This window comes from Agelaius phoeniceus, assembly GCF_051311805.1.
Source record: "Agelaius phoeniceus isolate bAgePho1 chromosome W unlocalized genomic scaffold, bAgePho1.hap1 SUPER_W_unloc_1, whole genome shotgun sequence".
Classification (NCBI taxonomy): Eukaryota; Metazoa; Chordata; class Aves; order Passeriformes; family Icteridae; genus Agelaius; species Agelaius phoeniceus.
In genome coordinates this window covers 2,330,483-2,344,646 of record NW_027509866.1, presented here as the reverse complement: position 1 = coordinate 2,344,646, position 14,164 = coordinate 2,330,483, and the positions used below count along the sequence as shown (strand labels likewise).

Here is a 14,164-nt window from a genome sequence, read left to right as displayed (position 1 = left end):
ATTGTTATTAACATGAAATTGAACAGCCCTAGAGTTTGTGAAGTTGAATGGGCCAAGTCAATGCTTTGAGAAGTGTTTTTTGTTGATTGAATATCTGTCCATATTTGACATGAGAAGAATTTTTAAAAGTAATACAAAACTTTTTGTGTAACTGACAATCTGTTAAACCACTGAGATACTGAACACGCCTCTGTGTCGCAGACATCTTTAATGAAAAATCTTTTCTTAAGATTTTTCCTTGTGAGAAGCTGCAGTTTCAGCAACCAAAAGTAAACAATGCTTATCTGCTGCTGTGGAATGCAACAGGTAGACCTGTGATTGGTCTCCTGTGGATGTTTGGATTTACTGACCACTCATGGCAGAGCTGGCTCTTGCTCTCTGTCTGAGACACAGATCTTTGTTGTTCATTCTTTTCTAGTCTTAGCTTAGCTAGCTTCTGAAGAAACCTTTTCCTTTCTATTTCTTTTTATTATAGTCTTAATATAACATATATCATAAAATAATAAATCAAGCCTTCTGATCATAAATTCAACGTTCTCGTCTCTTCTTCATCCTGAAAACCCCTGTGACCACGGTCGCACCTCTGTGAAACACAAATGCTAAAGATGAAAAAACCCAGGAATCTCCTCTTTCTTTTCCAGTCAACAAAGAAGCAGCGGGCCCCGGCCCTGGCCCCCATCTCAACCAAACCAAACCAAACCAAACCAAACCAAACCAAACCAAACCAAACCAAACCAAACCAAACCAAACTAAACCAAGCAACCCTGCCATGGGCTGAGCCCCTTCCCCCCTCCCCAGGCTGCCCCACCCCCATCAGCCCCATTCTGACCAAACCAAACCCCAACAACTCCCAAACAGGAAAACAAAAGAGGCTACAAAATCCCAACCAGAACAAAGCCAACCACAGCTATTAAAATCTCACCATGATCATATAAAAAATATATAAAACCATCAAATCAGTAAAGGAGAAATTAAGTCCCAAATAAAAAAGAAGAAAAAATACCTTAAGCTTAAAACTTAAATCTTCTTGTAAACGATAATGGAACAACTCTTTCTTTATAACACAATAAACTTTTTAAAAAAATTACAATTAATATCAAAAAAACCCTCCATACTAAAATAAACAAATGTTAAAATAACTGTAATTTCATGACAGGTTTAAACAGCAGGGAGAAAAATCCAACTAATCCAGTATTCCCAAGAGAAGATCTCTATTCCCAGAGATAAAAATAATTTTAAAAGTAAAAAATAAAAACTTTTACCCTTAAAGAACCCATCTTTAAAACAGGACCCCATAAGTTGACATGACCCATCTACAAGCTGTAAAAAATCTTGTAGCAATAAAAACAACTTCCCAAGAACAAAGTTCCCCTGACAACTGTTATCCATGAAAGAATTAAGAACCATAAAAAAATATTTTTTTTCTTGTAAAATAATCTCCATAACCTTAACAAGAAAAACTTCTCTCCCGAAGAAAACTAAAAAAAAGACTATTCTAGAAATAGTAAACCAACTAGAAATTTTAAATTTACTTACTTAACATTGTCAGTAAAAAGAAAAAGTTGTAAAGAAAAAAAGTGTTCGAGAGAATTCATTTTAATTCTTACTACCTTTTTTCTTTATAAATTTATTTTAAAAAAATTTTCTATATACCCTTTTAAAATTTTAGGCCTACTTTACTATTCTCATAATACAATCTCACAATAAAAGAAATAGATAAATAATTAACTGACACTAAAACCCCCCATACTCATCAATCCATTAATTAAGAAATGTCAAGAATAGAAAAATCTTAAATTAACAAACCAAAACCACTACAATGTCATAATAAACCTTTTGCCAAAGTTTCTCCAATTTTCCGAACTTCCCAGGGAAGGCTGTTTGGTTGTTTTGAGCTCCTAGAATCTCTTGTACTGGTATTTCTCCAGTGCACCTAACTCAGAGGACACAAACAATTGTAATTCCTTTTAAATGTCTCCTTGAGATAATTGTTTTAGGGATCGAGTCAGGGCTTGTGTGTCCTGCTTGGCCCAGCCCAGGCAGGGCTTTCCCAGCCACATTCCACACTCCATTGCCCAGCTGGAGCCGCTGGTGCCTCTGAGTTGTGCTGCCCCAGCCCCAGGGACGCTCTCCTTGTCTGCCCATTCCCCCACGGTCTCTGGGCAGGGATGGCCTCACTGGGGGCTGCTGACATCCTCAGCAACTTGGAGGCTGCTGCTGAATTTCACTGCTCCAGAGGCTTGTTCAGCCTTCAGCTCTTCAGTGCAGGAATTCAGTGTCCCAGGGCTCATGAACATTCAGAACAGCTGAACAAGCCAAGCCTCTGGGAATCATTTGATTTCAGTTTCCAAATCTTGTGTGGTTAATTCAACAGATTTCAAAAGCCTATTAAAAGTGAATGCATTATATATAAAAAGACAGCAAGTAAATATTTTTAGATCCTGCAATTTATTGTTTTTTTCCTCTTAATTCATTGATATGTGCAATCTCCAATTTACATTGAATCCAAGTACCTCCTCATGCAGTTTGAATGGATATGAAAATCAAGACCCTTCATGGCTGACAATCAATCAGACTCTGTCCCTACCCCCGCCCCACCATTTCCCCCATCCAAGCCCTGGCACTCAGAGCAGCCTTGTGCAAATCTCAGCTCCCTCCAGCCCAGGCTGCACCTGCAGCTTTCAGCTCCTTGGCTCCAACTCCCACCTGCTTTCCTTGCAGAAGGAGCTGCCCGAGACACAGAGCATTTCTTGTCAGCCAACAAAGCCAAGGGAAGGCACAGCCCCATCCAATGCCAAAAGTCATTCTTCTCCGTGGCTCTGCCCTGCCCCTGATTCCCACAGCCTGTCCGGTTTCATTCATTCCTCCTTTGCCAGGCACTTTCTGGGACAAGGGAGCTCTGCTCTGGGGATGGAGGGAGGTCCAAGTGCAGCCACTGGCATGGGAACCACAACTCATCAGGTTTGTGTCCTTTGGGGGTCAGGAACTGGTGAGACTCAGAGGCACAGAAAGGTTTCTCTTCATGGCCAGCATAAAAAATGTGAAATGATAAAATGTAATAAACATCAAAACACTTCTCCCAGCTCCTTCTGACATTGCAGCAGCATCTGACATGTCTGCCATCCACAAGGGATTTCCATACACTAAGGATTTTAGACAAAGATATAAGAAGAGGTGATATAAATGAAAAAACTACAACTAAGGAAATATTTAAACTTCTGAAAGATTGGGCAATTCCCTGAAGCTCAAAGCATGATGGCCATCAAGGGAGATGCATTGGCATGACCAGACAACATCTACAGGAGGCAGTCTTGGAGCAATACGAAAGACATAGGTCCAGCTGCTCTAAATGAAGAGATGTCCTAAGACATGGCCATTTAACCAGGAGGGACGGAAACCCCTAAAGGAAGGGGTTCATGAAATATTAGACTGAATGTTGGTGGCAAAGGGAGAGGGGAAAATCAGTATTTCTTCTTCTGCCATCAGTCAAAGAATCCAGTAGATCGAGAAAATTCCTGTTCCTGGTTGGAAAACTTTGCCATTTCTTAAGAATGCTCAATTGACACAGATAAAAAAGATTTGTTTGTATATTATGAAAAAAAAAAGGCATTAACACCTGTGCCCCTTTCCAGGCAGACATCAGCTGTGTGCCCATGAACAGGCAGTGCCACTTGTGCCCTGAGGGACTGAGCTGGGATTGGATCTCTCTGAGAGCACCTGAGGGAGAGCAGAGCACCTTGCAAGCTGCAGGTCCCTGACAGCCCCGCAGGGCTCCTGTCCCATCAACATCTGCTCTGCTCCAGTCTGAAACAGGGCCCAGCATGGTGCCAGGATCATCAGAGAGCTGAGATGTGTGCTGGAAGTCAATGGCCTCCCCATCCCGCAGCAGCCCTGCATTTCCCTCCTGCAGCCTTGGTCTCCAGCCCAGCCATGGAGGCTCTTTGGGCTCTGGAGTGTTGCTGCAGCCCCCAAGGGCAGCTGAGCTCTGCCTTTGGCACAGTCAGGCCTGGCCAGCGCAGGCCATGCTCAGCAATTGCTTGTGTGTGCCTGGCCTTGCTGTCAGCCCCGGCAGCGGCTGCGTGGCCCCTTTGTGGCCCTGTGCTGGCCCAGCCATGGTGGCCCAGCCCCTGTGCAGGCCCAGCCCAGGCCAGGAGCATTGCGGCTGGCAACGGCCCCTGTGCCGTGGTGCCCACAGCAGCCTTGGGGCTCTGTGCCCCATGGCCTCCCTGCTGGGCAGCCTCTGCCAGCTCCTGCAGAGCCCGTGGCACCTGTGAGGCTGCACAGACAGCCCTGCCCCGGGCTCTGCCGGCCTCTGGGCCAGCAGAGAGGCAGCCAGGGCTGGCCATGGCCGGGAACAGGCCCTGAGCCCCGCAGGAGGATGGAGCTGGGCCACAGCCAAACTCAGCCCAGGTCAAAGCTGGGCTCAGCAGCCAGGGCTGCCAACGCATGGGCACAGAGGCTGGCGCTGACAAATGTCCTGGGCCCCCTCCCTGCTCTGTCCATGCCACCAAGGGCACAGAGCAGCCTCCTCTCTGGGCCACTTGCCTGTTTGCAATGCCTTGCACAGGCGCTGGCCCTGCCCCACAAGGCCTGGCCTGAGTCCTGCCCCTGCACGCTCAGCCAGGCTGAGATGGACACTGATGGTTTCTGGGCCAGGCTCTCGGAGCCCAGCCCAGCTCCCTGCAAGCTCTGCCAGCTGCCCTGAGCTCTGGGCAGCACCAAGGGCCTCTCTGAGCCCAGCCCAGCCCAGCCGGCTCTGGCCCCACAGCTCTGCTCAGGCCAGGCTGCTCTGGGCACTGGCCCCACGGCCTCAGCCCCTGCCAAGGCCACAGCAGCAGCTGCAGCTGCCGCAGGACTCAGCCCCAGCCATGGGGGAAGGTGCTTGGCCAAGGCCAAAGGAGGCTCCCTGGCTGCCCTGCTCCCCTCGGCCTGAGGTGCTGAGAGCTCTGCAGCCTCTGCTGCCATCCCATCTGCCCAGGGCAGCACAAGAGCCCCGGCCTTGGGGTCCTCAAGAGCTGCTCCTGCTCCAGGCCCAGGGCCCATGCCAAAGCTGGGGCAGCCACAAAGCTGTGCCCATTTCTGTTCATTGCTGCTCTCATGGGCATGGATCCTCAGCCACTTGGAGGTTGCTGATGAGTTTTACTACACCAGATGCCTCTTCTTTCTTGAATTCTTCAGTTCAGGAATTCAGTGAGGAAAGCTCATAAACATTTGTGCAAAAACTCCAGAACAACAAAAGCCACAGGGAATATTCTACGTATTTATTTATTCTGTGAATAATTAGACAGATTTCAGAAGTGTATTCTAAGTGAATACACTGTATTGAAAACAATGCAGAAAGAAGTGTTTTGTCATGTTTTCTTTTCCTGTTTATGGTTTGGTATAATCAATGTCCAATTGATATTGACCCCCAGCACCTTTTAATCCAGTGTGAACAGATATGATAATCAAGACCCCTCCAGGCTGATAATCAATCAGACTTTGTCCCCACTCCCTCCCCACCATTTCGCTCATCCAGCCCCTGGAATTCCAATGGATCAGGAGTGGTGTGGCCAGCAGGGGCAGGGCTGTGATTCTTCCTCTGTGCTTGGCATTGGTTCTGCAGCACCTCAAGTGCTGTTTCCAGTTTTGGGCCCCCCAATTTAGGAACGAGACGGAGGGGCTGGAGTGTGTCCAGAGAAGGGCAACATGGCTGGTCAGGGGTCTGAAGCACAAGTCCTGTGAGTAGCAGCTGAGGGAGCTGGGATTGTTTATCCTGGAGAAGAGGAGGCTCAGGGGAGACCTCATCACTCTCTACAACTCCCTGACAGGAGGGTGCAGCCAGGTGGGGGTCAGGCTCTTCTCCCAGGGAACAGGGACAGGACAAGAGGACACAGCCTTCAGCTGCACCAGGGGACATTTAGGCTGGACATTAGGAAATATTCTCCACACAATGGGTGATTGGGCAGTGGAATGGGCTGCCCAGGCAGGTGGGTGAGTCACCGTCCCTGGAAGTGTTTAAGGAAAGACTGGATGTGGCACTCAGTGCCATGGTCTGGGTGACAAGGTGGTGTTGGGTCCCAGGTTGGACTTGATGCTCTCCAAGGTCTTTTCCAGCCTGGTTGGTTCTCTGATGATTGTGACACTGCAGGGCCCTGGGGAAGCAAGGAGCCATTGTGACACTGCAAGGCCTGGTGGCACTAAAAGGACCATGGTGACACTGTGTACAACATGGCAGCACAGAGCCAAGGGGCCATTGTGACACTGTGGAACTAAGGAGAGCATTGCTGCACTGCCAGACCTCATGGAACCAAGGATCCATTGTGACACTGCAAGGCCTGGGGGGATGAAGGGCCATTGTGACACTGCAGGGCCCAAGGATCCAAGGGACTTTGTGACACCAAGGGGTCCCATGTAACCAAAGGGACATTGTGACACTCGGAAACCTCATGGAATCATGGAGAACATTGGAACACTCAGGGGCCTCATGGAACCATGGTGAACCCAAGTTGGCTGGGAGAGTGGATCTGCTGGAGGGTAGGAGGGCTCTGCACAGGGCCCTGGACAGGCTGGATCCAGGCCCCAAATCCAACAAGGTGAGGTTTAACAAGTCCCGGTGCTGGGCCCTGCACTTTGGCCAACACAACCCCTTGCAGCACTACAGGCTGGGGACAGAGTGGCTGGAGAGCAGCCAGGCAGAAAGGGACCTGCAGGGACTGAAGGACACCAGGCTGGACATGAGGCAGCAGTGTGCCCAGATGGCCAAGAAGGCCAATGGCTCCTGGCCTGGCTCAGTAATGGTGCGGCCAGCAGGATGAGGACAGAGATGGGCTGTTGGCAGGGGAGGGAACAGGGCTGGGCAAGAGGAAGAAATTTGCACCAGGGAAGAGTAAAGAAGGCAAAGGAAAGGCAGAGGAAATGCTCAGGGCAGTTTGGGGGTGGCTGCCAGGCAGCCCTGGCTCTGAGCAACAGCGTCTGCAGTGGCACAGGAAACTCCCAGCTGATGGGAACAAACTTTCTGGCTGACTGCAGAGGCCAGGACAAAGCTGAGTGGTTTCCCTGGTGTCCCGCAGGCCTTGCTGGCCCCAGGGGCTGATGGCATTTGTGCTCCCTCAGGTTCATGTCCCCACAGCAACAGCATGGGGGTGCTGGCCCTGCTGTGTGCAATGCAAACAGGGGCTGCTGAGGCAGTGCTGCCGTGTGTGTGCCTGCAAGGATGGGGCACCTGTGTGAGCTGGGGGAGAGGCCAGGGCTGCAGAGGGGGGATGTTGTTGGCAGCTGCATGAGGACGCTCTGGGACGCTGCCCTGGGCTGTGCAGCGCACTGGGCATGGATCAGCCCCTGCTCTGCTGCTCCTTCCCGTCTGGCCCAGGGCCCTTGCAGAGCCCCAGCCATGCTGTTTGCCCCCAGCCTGCCCACGGCCAGCCTGGGGCTGCTGACGGGGGTTTCTGTGCTGAGCATTGGCCTGGCCGTGTTCTTGAGAGAGCCTGGGCAAGGAGCCTGGAGCCCCCAGGGCCTGGCCTGAGGCGTCAGCGCTGCCCCAGCAGTGCCCATGGCCTGTCCCTGCTGCAGCCCCGGCACTGCCACCCCCAGGGCTGTGCCCGGCCCCGAGAGCACTCAGGCCCTGCAGCAACACCAGGGCCACCAGGGCAGCGGGGCAGGGCCACGGCAGCAGCACTGGCAACACCAAGTGCTGCTGCTGCTGCTGCTGCTGGGCACAGCTGCTGGGCCAGCACTGATCTGCCCCAGCTCTGCACACAGACATTGCTGCTGCAGCTCCAGAGATGGCAACAAAAGAGCATCTCTGCAGAAAACTCTGCTGGGACATCCTTTAGTTCCTTTAAAGCCACCAAGAGTGCAGCCCCTCACAGACACAGTCTGTGGCCACAGGGAAGGTGGAGAGAAACAGAATGAGAAAGGGCACAAAGATTGACATTTCTTTTTGGACAATATGAAAATACGAAAACAAAGGAAAAAATACCTCCAAAATTAAATCAACAAGAAGTATCAAAGATAACTTTTATTACAAGTGATTTGTAGAAATTGGCCAACAGTTTAATGTTTCTGAAACCATCCAGTCATCAGTCTCCACACTGCAGCCTTGAGCTCCTGGTTCCTCAGGCTGTAGATGAGGGGGTTCAGGGCTGGAGGCACCACCGAGTACAGAACTGACAGGGCCAGATCCAGGGATGGGGAGGACATGGAGGGGGGCTTCAGGTGAGCAAATATGGCACTGCTGAGGAACAGGGAGACCACAGCCAGGTGAGGGAGGCAGGTGGAAAAGGCTTTGTGCCGTCCCTGCTCAGAGGGGATCCTCAGCACAGCCCTGAAGATCTGCACATAGGAGAAAACAATGAACACAAAACAGCCAAATGATAAACAGGCACTAAAAACAATGACCCCAAATTCTCTGAGATAGGATTTGGAGCAGGAGAGCTTGAGGATTTGTGGAATTTCACAGAAGAACTGGCCCAGGCCATTGCCATGGCACAGGGGCAGGGAAAATGTATTGGCCGTGTGCATAAGAGCAGTGAGAAAGGCACTGGCCCAGGCAGCTGCTGCCATGTGGGCACAAGCTCTGCTGCCCAGGAGGGTCCTGTAGTGCAGGGGTTTGCAGATGGACACGTAGCGGTCGTAGCACATGATGGTCAGGAGGAAATACTCTGTTCCAATGAAGAACATAAAGAAAAATACTTGTGCTGCACATGCAGTGTAGGAGATGTTGCTGGTGTCCCAGAGGGAATTGTGCATGGCTTTGGGGACAGTGGTGCAGATGGAGCCCAGGTCGCTGAGGGCCAGGTTGAGCAGGAAGAAGAACATGGGCGTGTGCAGGTGGTGGCCGCAGGCTACGGCGCTGATGATGAGGCCGTTGCCCAGGAGGGCAGCCAGGGAGATGCCCAGCAAGAGGCAGAAGTGCAGGAGCTGCAGCTGCCGCGTGTCTGCCAATGCCAGCAGCAGGAAGTGCCTGATGCAGCTGCTGTTCGACATTTGCTGTGCCTTGGCATGGGGACCTGTTCATTGAAAAAGGACAGTGAAGAGTTAGGGGAGATACCTGTAACCAAAATCAAAGCCATTTCCCATAGACCCTCTTCTGTAACACACATGGACATGGTTCTTTTTTTTAGAGTTCTAGAGTTTTCTTTTTAAGCTGTCCCCATGTCTCTCCTGGTATTCTAGGATATCAGAAACCCTCAGCATTTCTACTGCCCTCTGGTAGAACAGAGTGAGTTCACTGAGGAAAGATGGTAAGTGAAGACTGTGGGGAGATGGTCCCTCACTTGAGTCTCTCTGGAGTTTTTCTGGGCTTTCACTTTTCACAAATGGAGGATGTTCACACTCCCAAGTTTTCTGTAAAGATCAACAGGTACTGCTTAGAGCAGATGGATCCAGCTCAGCCCAGCTCCACTTTTGTTGCCAAGGACTCATGTTGCTCATTTCACCAACCCAGCAACATTTTCAGTGTCACAACACCTCTGCCTTTCCCCATCCATCTTATAACTCAGAGATGCTCTAGGACAGGTTTGCACCCTGGACTGAAGCTCCCAGCTTGGACTGAAATCTCAGGGAGACTCCCAAGTGTCCTTCTGATGGCATTGGATTGAGGGAGATGCAGCTCCTTCCCTGGCTGCACTGACAACATTGCCCAGAGCCGGGCACTGGGGACAGCGTCACCCTGAGCCAGCTGTGCCCCCTGCCAGAGCCCCCAGGGCCGGGCAGCTGCTCCCAGCCCTGTGCTCTGCAGAGGGAACTGGGCCCGGGGCTGCAGAGCTGCCCCACGGCTCTGCTGCAGCTCTGCCTGCACAGGAGGGGCTGCACGCCTTGGAGCCCCGGCCCTGAGGGCAGAGGCTTGGCTGGGGCACAGGAGGGAGGGGGCTTGTTCAGAGGGAGGGGCTGCACTGCAGGGGCTCCTGTGGGCATCTCTAAACTCTCCCTGCCACAGCATTGCTGGGGTTTGTTTTCTCTCATTGCCTGATCTTCTCTCTGCCTCCTGGAGATTTTCCTCCTGCAGGTGTTTCCCTGTGCCTGATCTCTCCCTGCCAGCACTCACAGACCCCAAATCTCTGTGCACTCTCCTTGGCCCTCAAGAACCCTGCCTATCTGCAGGGCACTGGCTGGGGGCAGGTTCTGTTTGCAGCTTGGAGAAAGGAGAGCTCAGACTGAGCCTGATGGCTCCAGCAAAGGTGATGCTGCTGCTGTCCATGGGCAGAGTGGCTGAAAGCACATTAGGGATCTCCTGTGAACCTATTGATCACTAAAAATAACAGTTTGGGTGTCTTGGGAACTTTTAAAATTTCATAATTAATAATTCATAAGCAAAATTTACCAGGTCAGATATTACAGGCAATTGTCAAAATTTATAATCATCCTTTAATATTTATCACCACCTCCCTACCATTCTTCAATAGTAGGAAACTGAATAAAAAGTCTTAAGAAATTTCTTATATTTTATCAAAGTCCTTGTCTTGGAAATATTCTATGACTGATCAGAACCCCTCAGCATGTCAGGGCTCCATGAGCATTTCACCTCCCCTGCACCGGAAATACCCAGAGTTGTACTCACAGGCTCTGCAGGCATTGGCATGTTCCAGCTGCAGGAGATGGCTCCAGGAGCTGCAGCTGCACTGTCCTGCAGCCAGAGGTTCCTGTGCCAAGGGCTGGCAGTGATTGTGCCCCAGGCACTTCTCAGCCCCTTCCCAGCCCTGACTGATTGAAGCTCTCTGTGCCTCTGGGCTGTGCCCGGGCTGGCTGCAGGCAGTGCCCCAGCCCTGCTGGGCTGGCACAAGAGCTGCTCATCCAGAGAAATGTGCTTTTGAAGCTCTTCCTGGTGAGCAGGAGCTGCCTCTGTGCCAGGAGCCCAGCCCAGCTCAGCAGCACAGACACAGCACAAGGACTTTAATCAGCCTCTGGGGCTTTGTGCTCAGGCCCTGGACATCAGTCCCTGAGAGGGAGCTGAAGAAACCTCTGCAGAACTCCAAGGCAGAATCCAACTCCAAAGTTTCTTGGACTTTTAATGGGTCCCAGAGAGGGACACGACTGAGCAAGTGTCCCCAGGCCCCAGGCAGAGCAGAGAACTGCAGGCAGTGATGACAGGTGGGGACAAAGAGAAGCCAAGTCTGGGTGCCCTGGGGCACAGCAGGGTCTGTGCCAGCAAGGGCTGGGAGGAGACACCTTGTCCTGAGGCCCTGGGGCCTCCTGGCACAGCCCCAGCCAGGCTGGGCACTGTCAGCCCCTTGTGCTGCCCTCAGCATCCCCCCCTAGCCCACATCCCAGTGGCCCCAAGGATCTGCTGCAAGGAGTCCCTGGGGAGCCTTGCTCAGCAATGGCCCTGGGGGCTCCTTCATGCTCCCTGCAGGGACTGCAGGTTTTTCAAAGGACTTTGGGTTTGGCTTTTGCCTTGGACTCTCTGAGAGGTTTGTGCAATCATGGCCTCCAATTATCTGCTGTAATTAGTCCCTGGAGAGGCTTTGTCAGTAACAACACTCAGTGGGGCTCATTAATACTTCAGGGTACTTGAGTTATTTGAAGGTACTTGGTGTTTCCCTTTTGATACAGACTCTGTGAGAGGTTTGTGCAATCATGGCCCCAGTTATCTGCTTTAATGAGTCCCTGGAGAGCTTTGTACTCACACTCAGTGTGGCTCATTAATGCCTTGAGATACTCAAGGTTTTTAAGGTACTTTATGGATTTAAGAATACTTTTAGGTACTTTTAACGATTTTCCTTCCCACACTGAGTCTCTGAGAGGTTCTTGTGCCATCCTGGCCTCCAATTCTCTCCTCCAAGGAGTCCATGAGGAGCCTGTGTTGGGTATCTTCCCCCTTTCTATTTTACAACAAAGATGGAACTGAAAGAATTTTGTAAGACTTTCTAAAAGCATCCAAACAAACATGGGACAATTAACAATACAACAACAACCACTAAGAGATTTAATAGTCCTGTTTTAGGTAGACATCATCAAACCCTTTAGTCCCTTGGATTGGAAGAGTTTATTGACCCAGTCTTTGTTTTCCACTTGAAGCTTCTTGCACCCTTCCTTCAGTACCTGAATGCTCTTGTGGACTGACTCGCTGTGGCTGGAGAGGTTCATGCAGCACATGCCCTCAGAGTCTACACAGCCATGCCCATGTGCCCAGAGTAAAAACTCTATCGCTGTTCTGCAAGGTGGCGTGTCTGATGGTCTCTGTGTCTGAGAGCAGCCACTCAATGTGAGGGAGGCAGCATTGGTTTGCTTACTCAACAGGCACCCAGGATGGTCTGATTGTCCTAAAGCTTTAGCTACAGCCACCCAAGGTAGTTCAAATTGCGGGTGCTACCATCCAATACCTGGATTCAAGCTTTCAAAGCCATCTCTTTGATATCATCCGATACTTCTCTGGGGATACCTGCTGCTTGATCATCTGGTAGGCTGTGTTGTCCTTCTCCAGCTCGATGGTTGATTGTCAATTCTACCCTTGCCTCATTATTAGCATAGTCTGCTATTAATGGATTTAGTAAACACTTCCATGCCCCTTCCCACAGGGTGTATTCTGTAGGTGACAACAACATGGGCATAATATATTTTAAATCATAGGGAGTTAAGACATGTGCTGTAAACATGGCCCTCATTAGGCCATTAAAACAAGGTAAGTCCTTCCTATGGTCTTTAGCTGCCCTACAGATCCTTGATTTCCCCATAAACCAATGGCTGATACCTGGAATTCTACCCCCTTCTTTCCTAACATACCAGGGCAATGAGGAGTTTCGAGGTTATTTGCCAGTCTCCTTCCTTAACTAGAGGCATGGCCCAGGGTGGAGGTGGAATGATTGACAGTGGGGGCGTGACCCACAGGTTTGGGGGTGGAGTCTGGAGGTTCGTTCAGGGCGGAAGAGAAGGTTGTGGTAGCAGGAAGTGGAGGAGCCAAGATGGAGGGAGGATGCTCCAGGTCCCGAGCCACATTCGGGGTCCTTTCATCTTGAGTCTCCAGGGCATAATACTCCAAGATTTTGTGGCCATTTCCATCTTGGACCATTGTGGAAGGTCTGAGAAAGGCAGGTTTGAGGGGAGGTCCCGAGTTAGGAGTGACCAATGGATTGAGTTTTCAACACACTGCTTGCTGGTGAAGGGTCTCAAGGATGGTGTGGAAGATGGGGAGCATGCAGGGTGCAACGGGGTCACTTTTAACTCCCACGGAGTCCCAAAATTCAGTGGTATGGATTTCATCATTAGAGTCGTCTGGAAAATTTTTAATGATCCACCTCATGATTGATTTATTGATTTTAATTCGTACTTTGAAAATATTGTGTCATGATCAGTGAGAATTAAAGCATCCATATATGCTCCTTTCTACTTTGGACATCTGACTGCCCTTTTTTTTTTTCTCTGCCTTATGGGGAAGAGCCACCAGAACACCCCAAATCAATTATGGGACATGGGTGCATATTGTAAAAACACAGTGGCAAAATGGGCAATAAATGTCTTGCATTTCCCCAAACCCACCTGCAATCCTATGCAGGTGAAACTGTCGTTGTCCCTGCTGATCCTGGGCAAGGTCCCTTGAAGCAACGATGAATCCACTGGGCCCAGCACAATCCAAAATCCCGGGGAGCCCTGGCCTATCCATCAGCTAACCCCAGCTGACGTGACTGACACAGGGAGCCCTGAGTGTCATGGTCCCTGTTCAGGCGCCAAAGGTCACAATGAGGGTGGCTGTGACAAACCTCTCTGGTTCCCTGACTTCAGGGCAAGGGTGGTGAAAATGAAAAGGTGCGGGTTTGATGGAGGTGCCCAAAAAGAACTTTAATAATAGGGTGAAAAACAATAAACATGGAGAAGTCGAGCACAGTATGAGGGGCAGGATCCTAAGACCTGAGAAAAAGGGGAAGCAACAACATAGACACTTGGGGCTAGAAAACTAGAACAATAACCATATAGAAGAAACAAGTAACCAATAGGGGAGTAGAACTTGGACAACTTAGCATAACAACACTAAAGGCTTTTTGGAGAACTTTCAAGCTCACCCTAAGTTAAACAAATGATTCCTAGGACTTGAAACTCATGCCTTCCGGGGTAAAATCTGTCTGACTCTGAGTTACAGCTGGACTAACTCCCACACTGCTGCTTTGCTCTGCCCCCTTGGGACCATGTGGCCCAGCAGAGCCACAGGGATGTCCTGGGTTCCACGAGGCCCCACAGTGTCACAATGGTC

At 50.5% G+C, this 14,164-nt stretch overlaps 1 protein-coding gene across 1 annotated transcript; it reads right to left on the bottom strand.

Annotated features, from left to right (window-relative positions):
• Positions 1–8,034: 8,034 nt before the first annotated feature.
• LOC143692550 (olfactory receptor 14J1-like) lies at positions 8,035–9,023 on the bottom strand. Its single transcript, XM_077172795.1, has one exon. It carries the CDS (start codon positions 8,965–8,967, stop codon positions 8,035–8,037), a length of 933 nt encoding a protein of 310 aa, XP_077028910.1. The 5' UTR covers positions 8,968–9,023.
• Between the last annotated feature and the right edge of the window lie 5,141 nt (positions 9,024–14,164).

Coding starts and splice junctions, on each gene's coding strand:
- LOC143692550 (XM_077172795.1), bottom strand. CDS start 8,967: ATGTCGAACAGCAGCTGCATCAGGCACTTCCTGCTGCTGGCATTGGCA.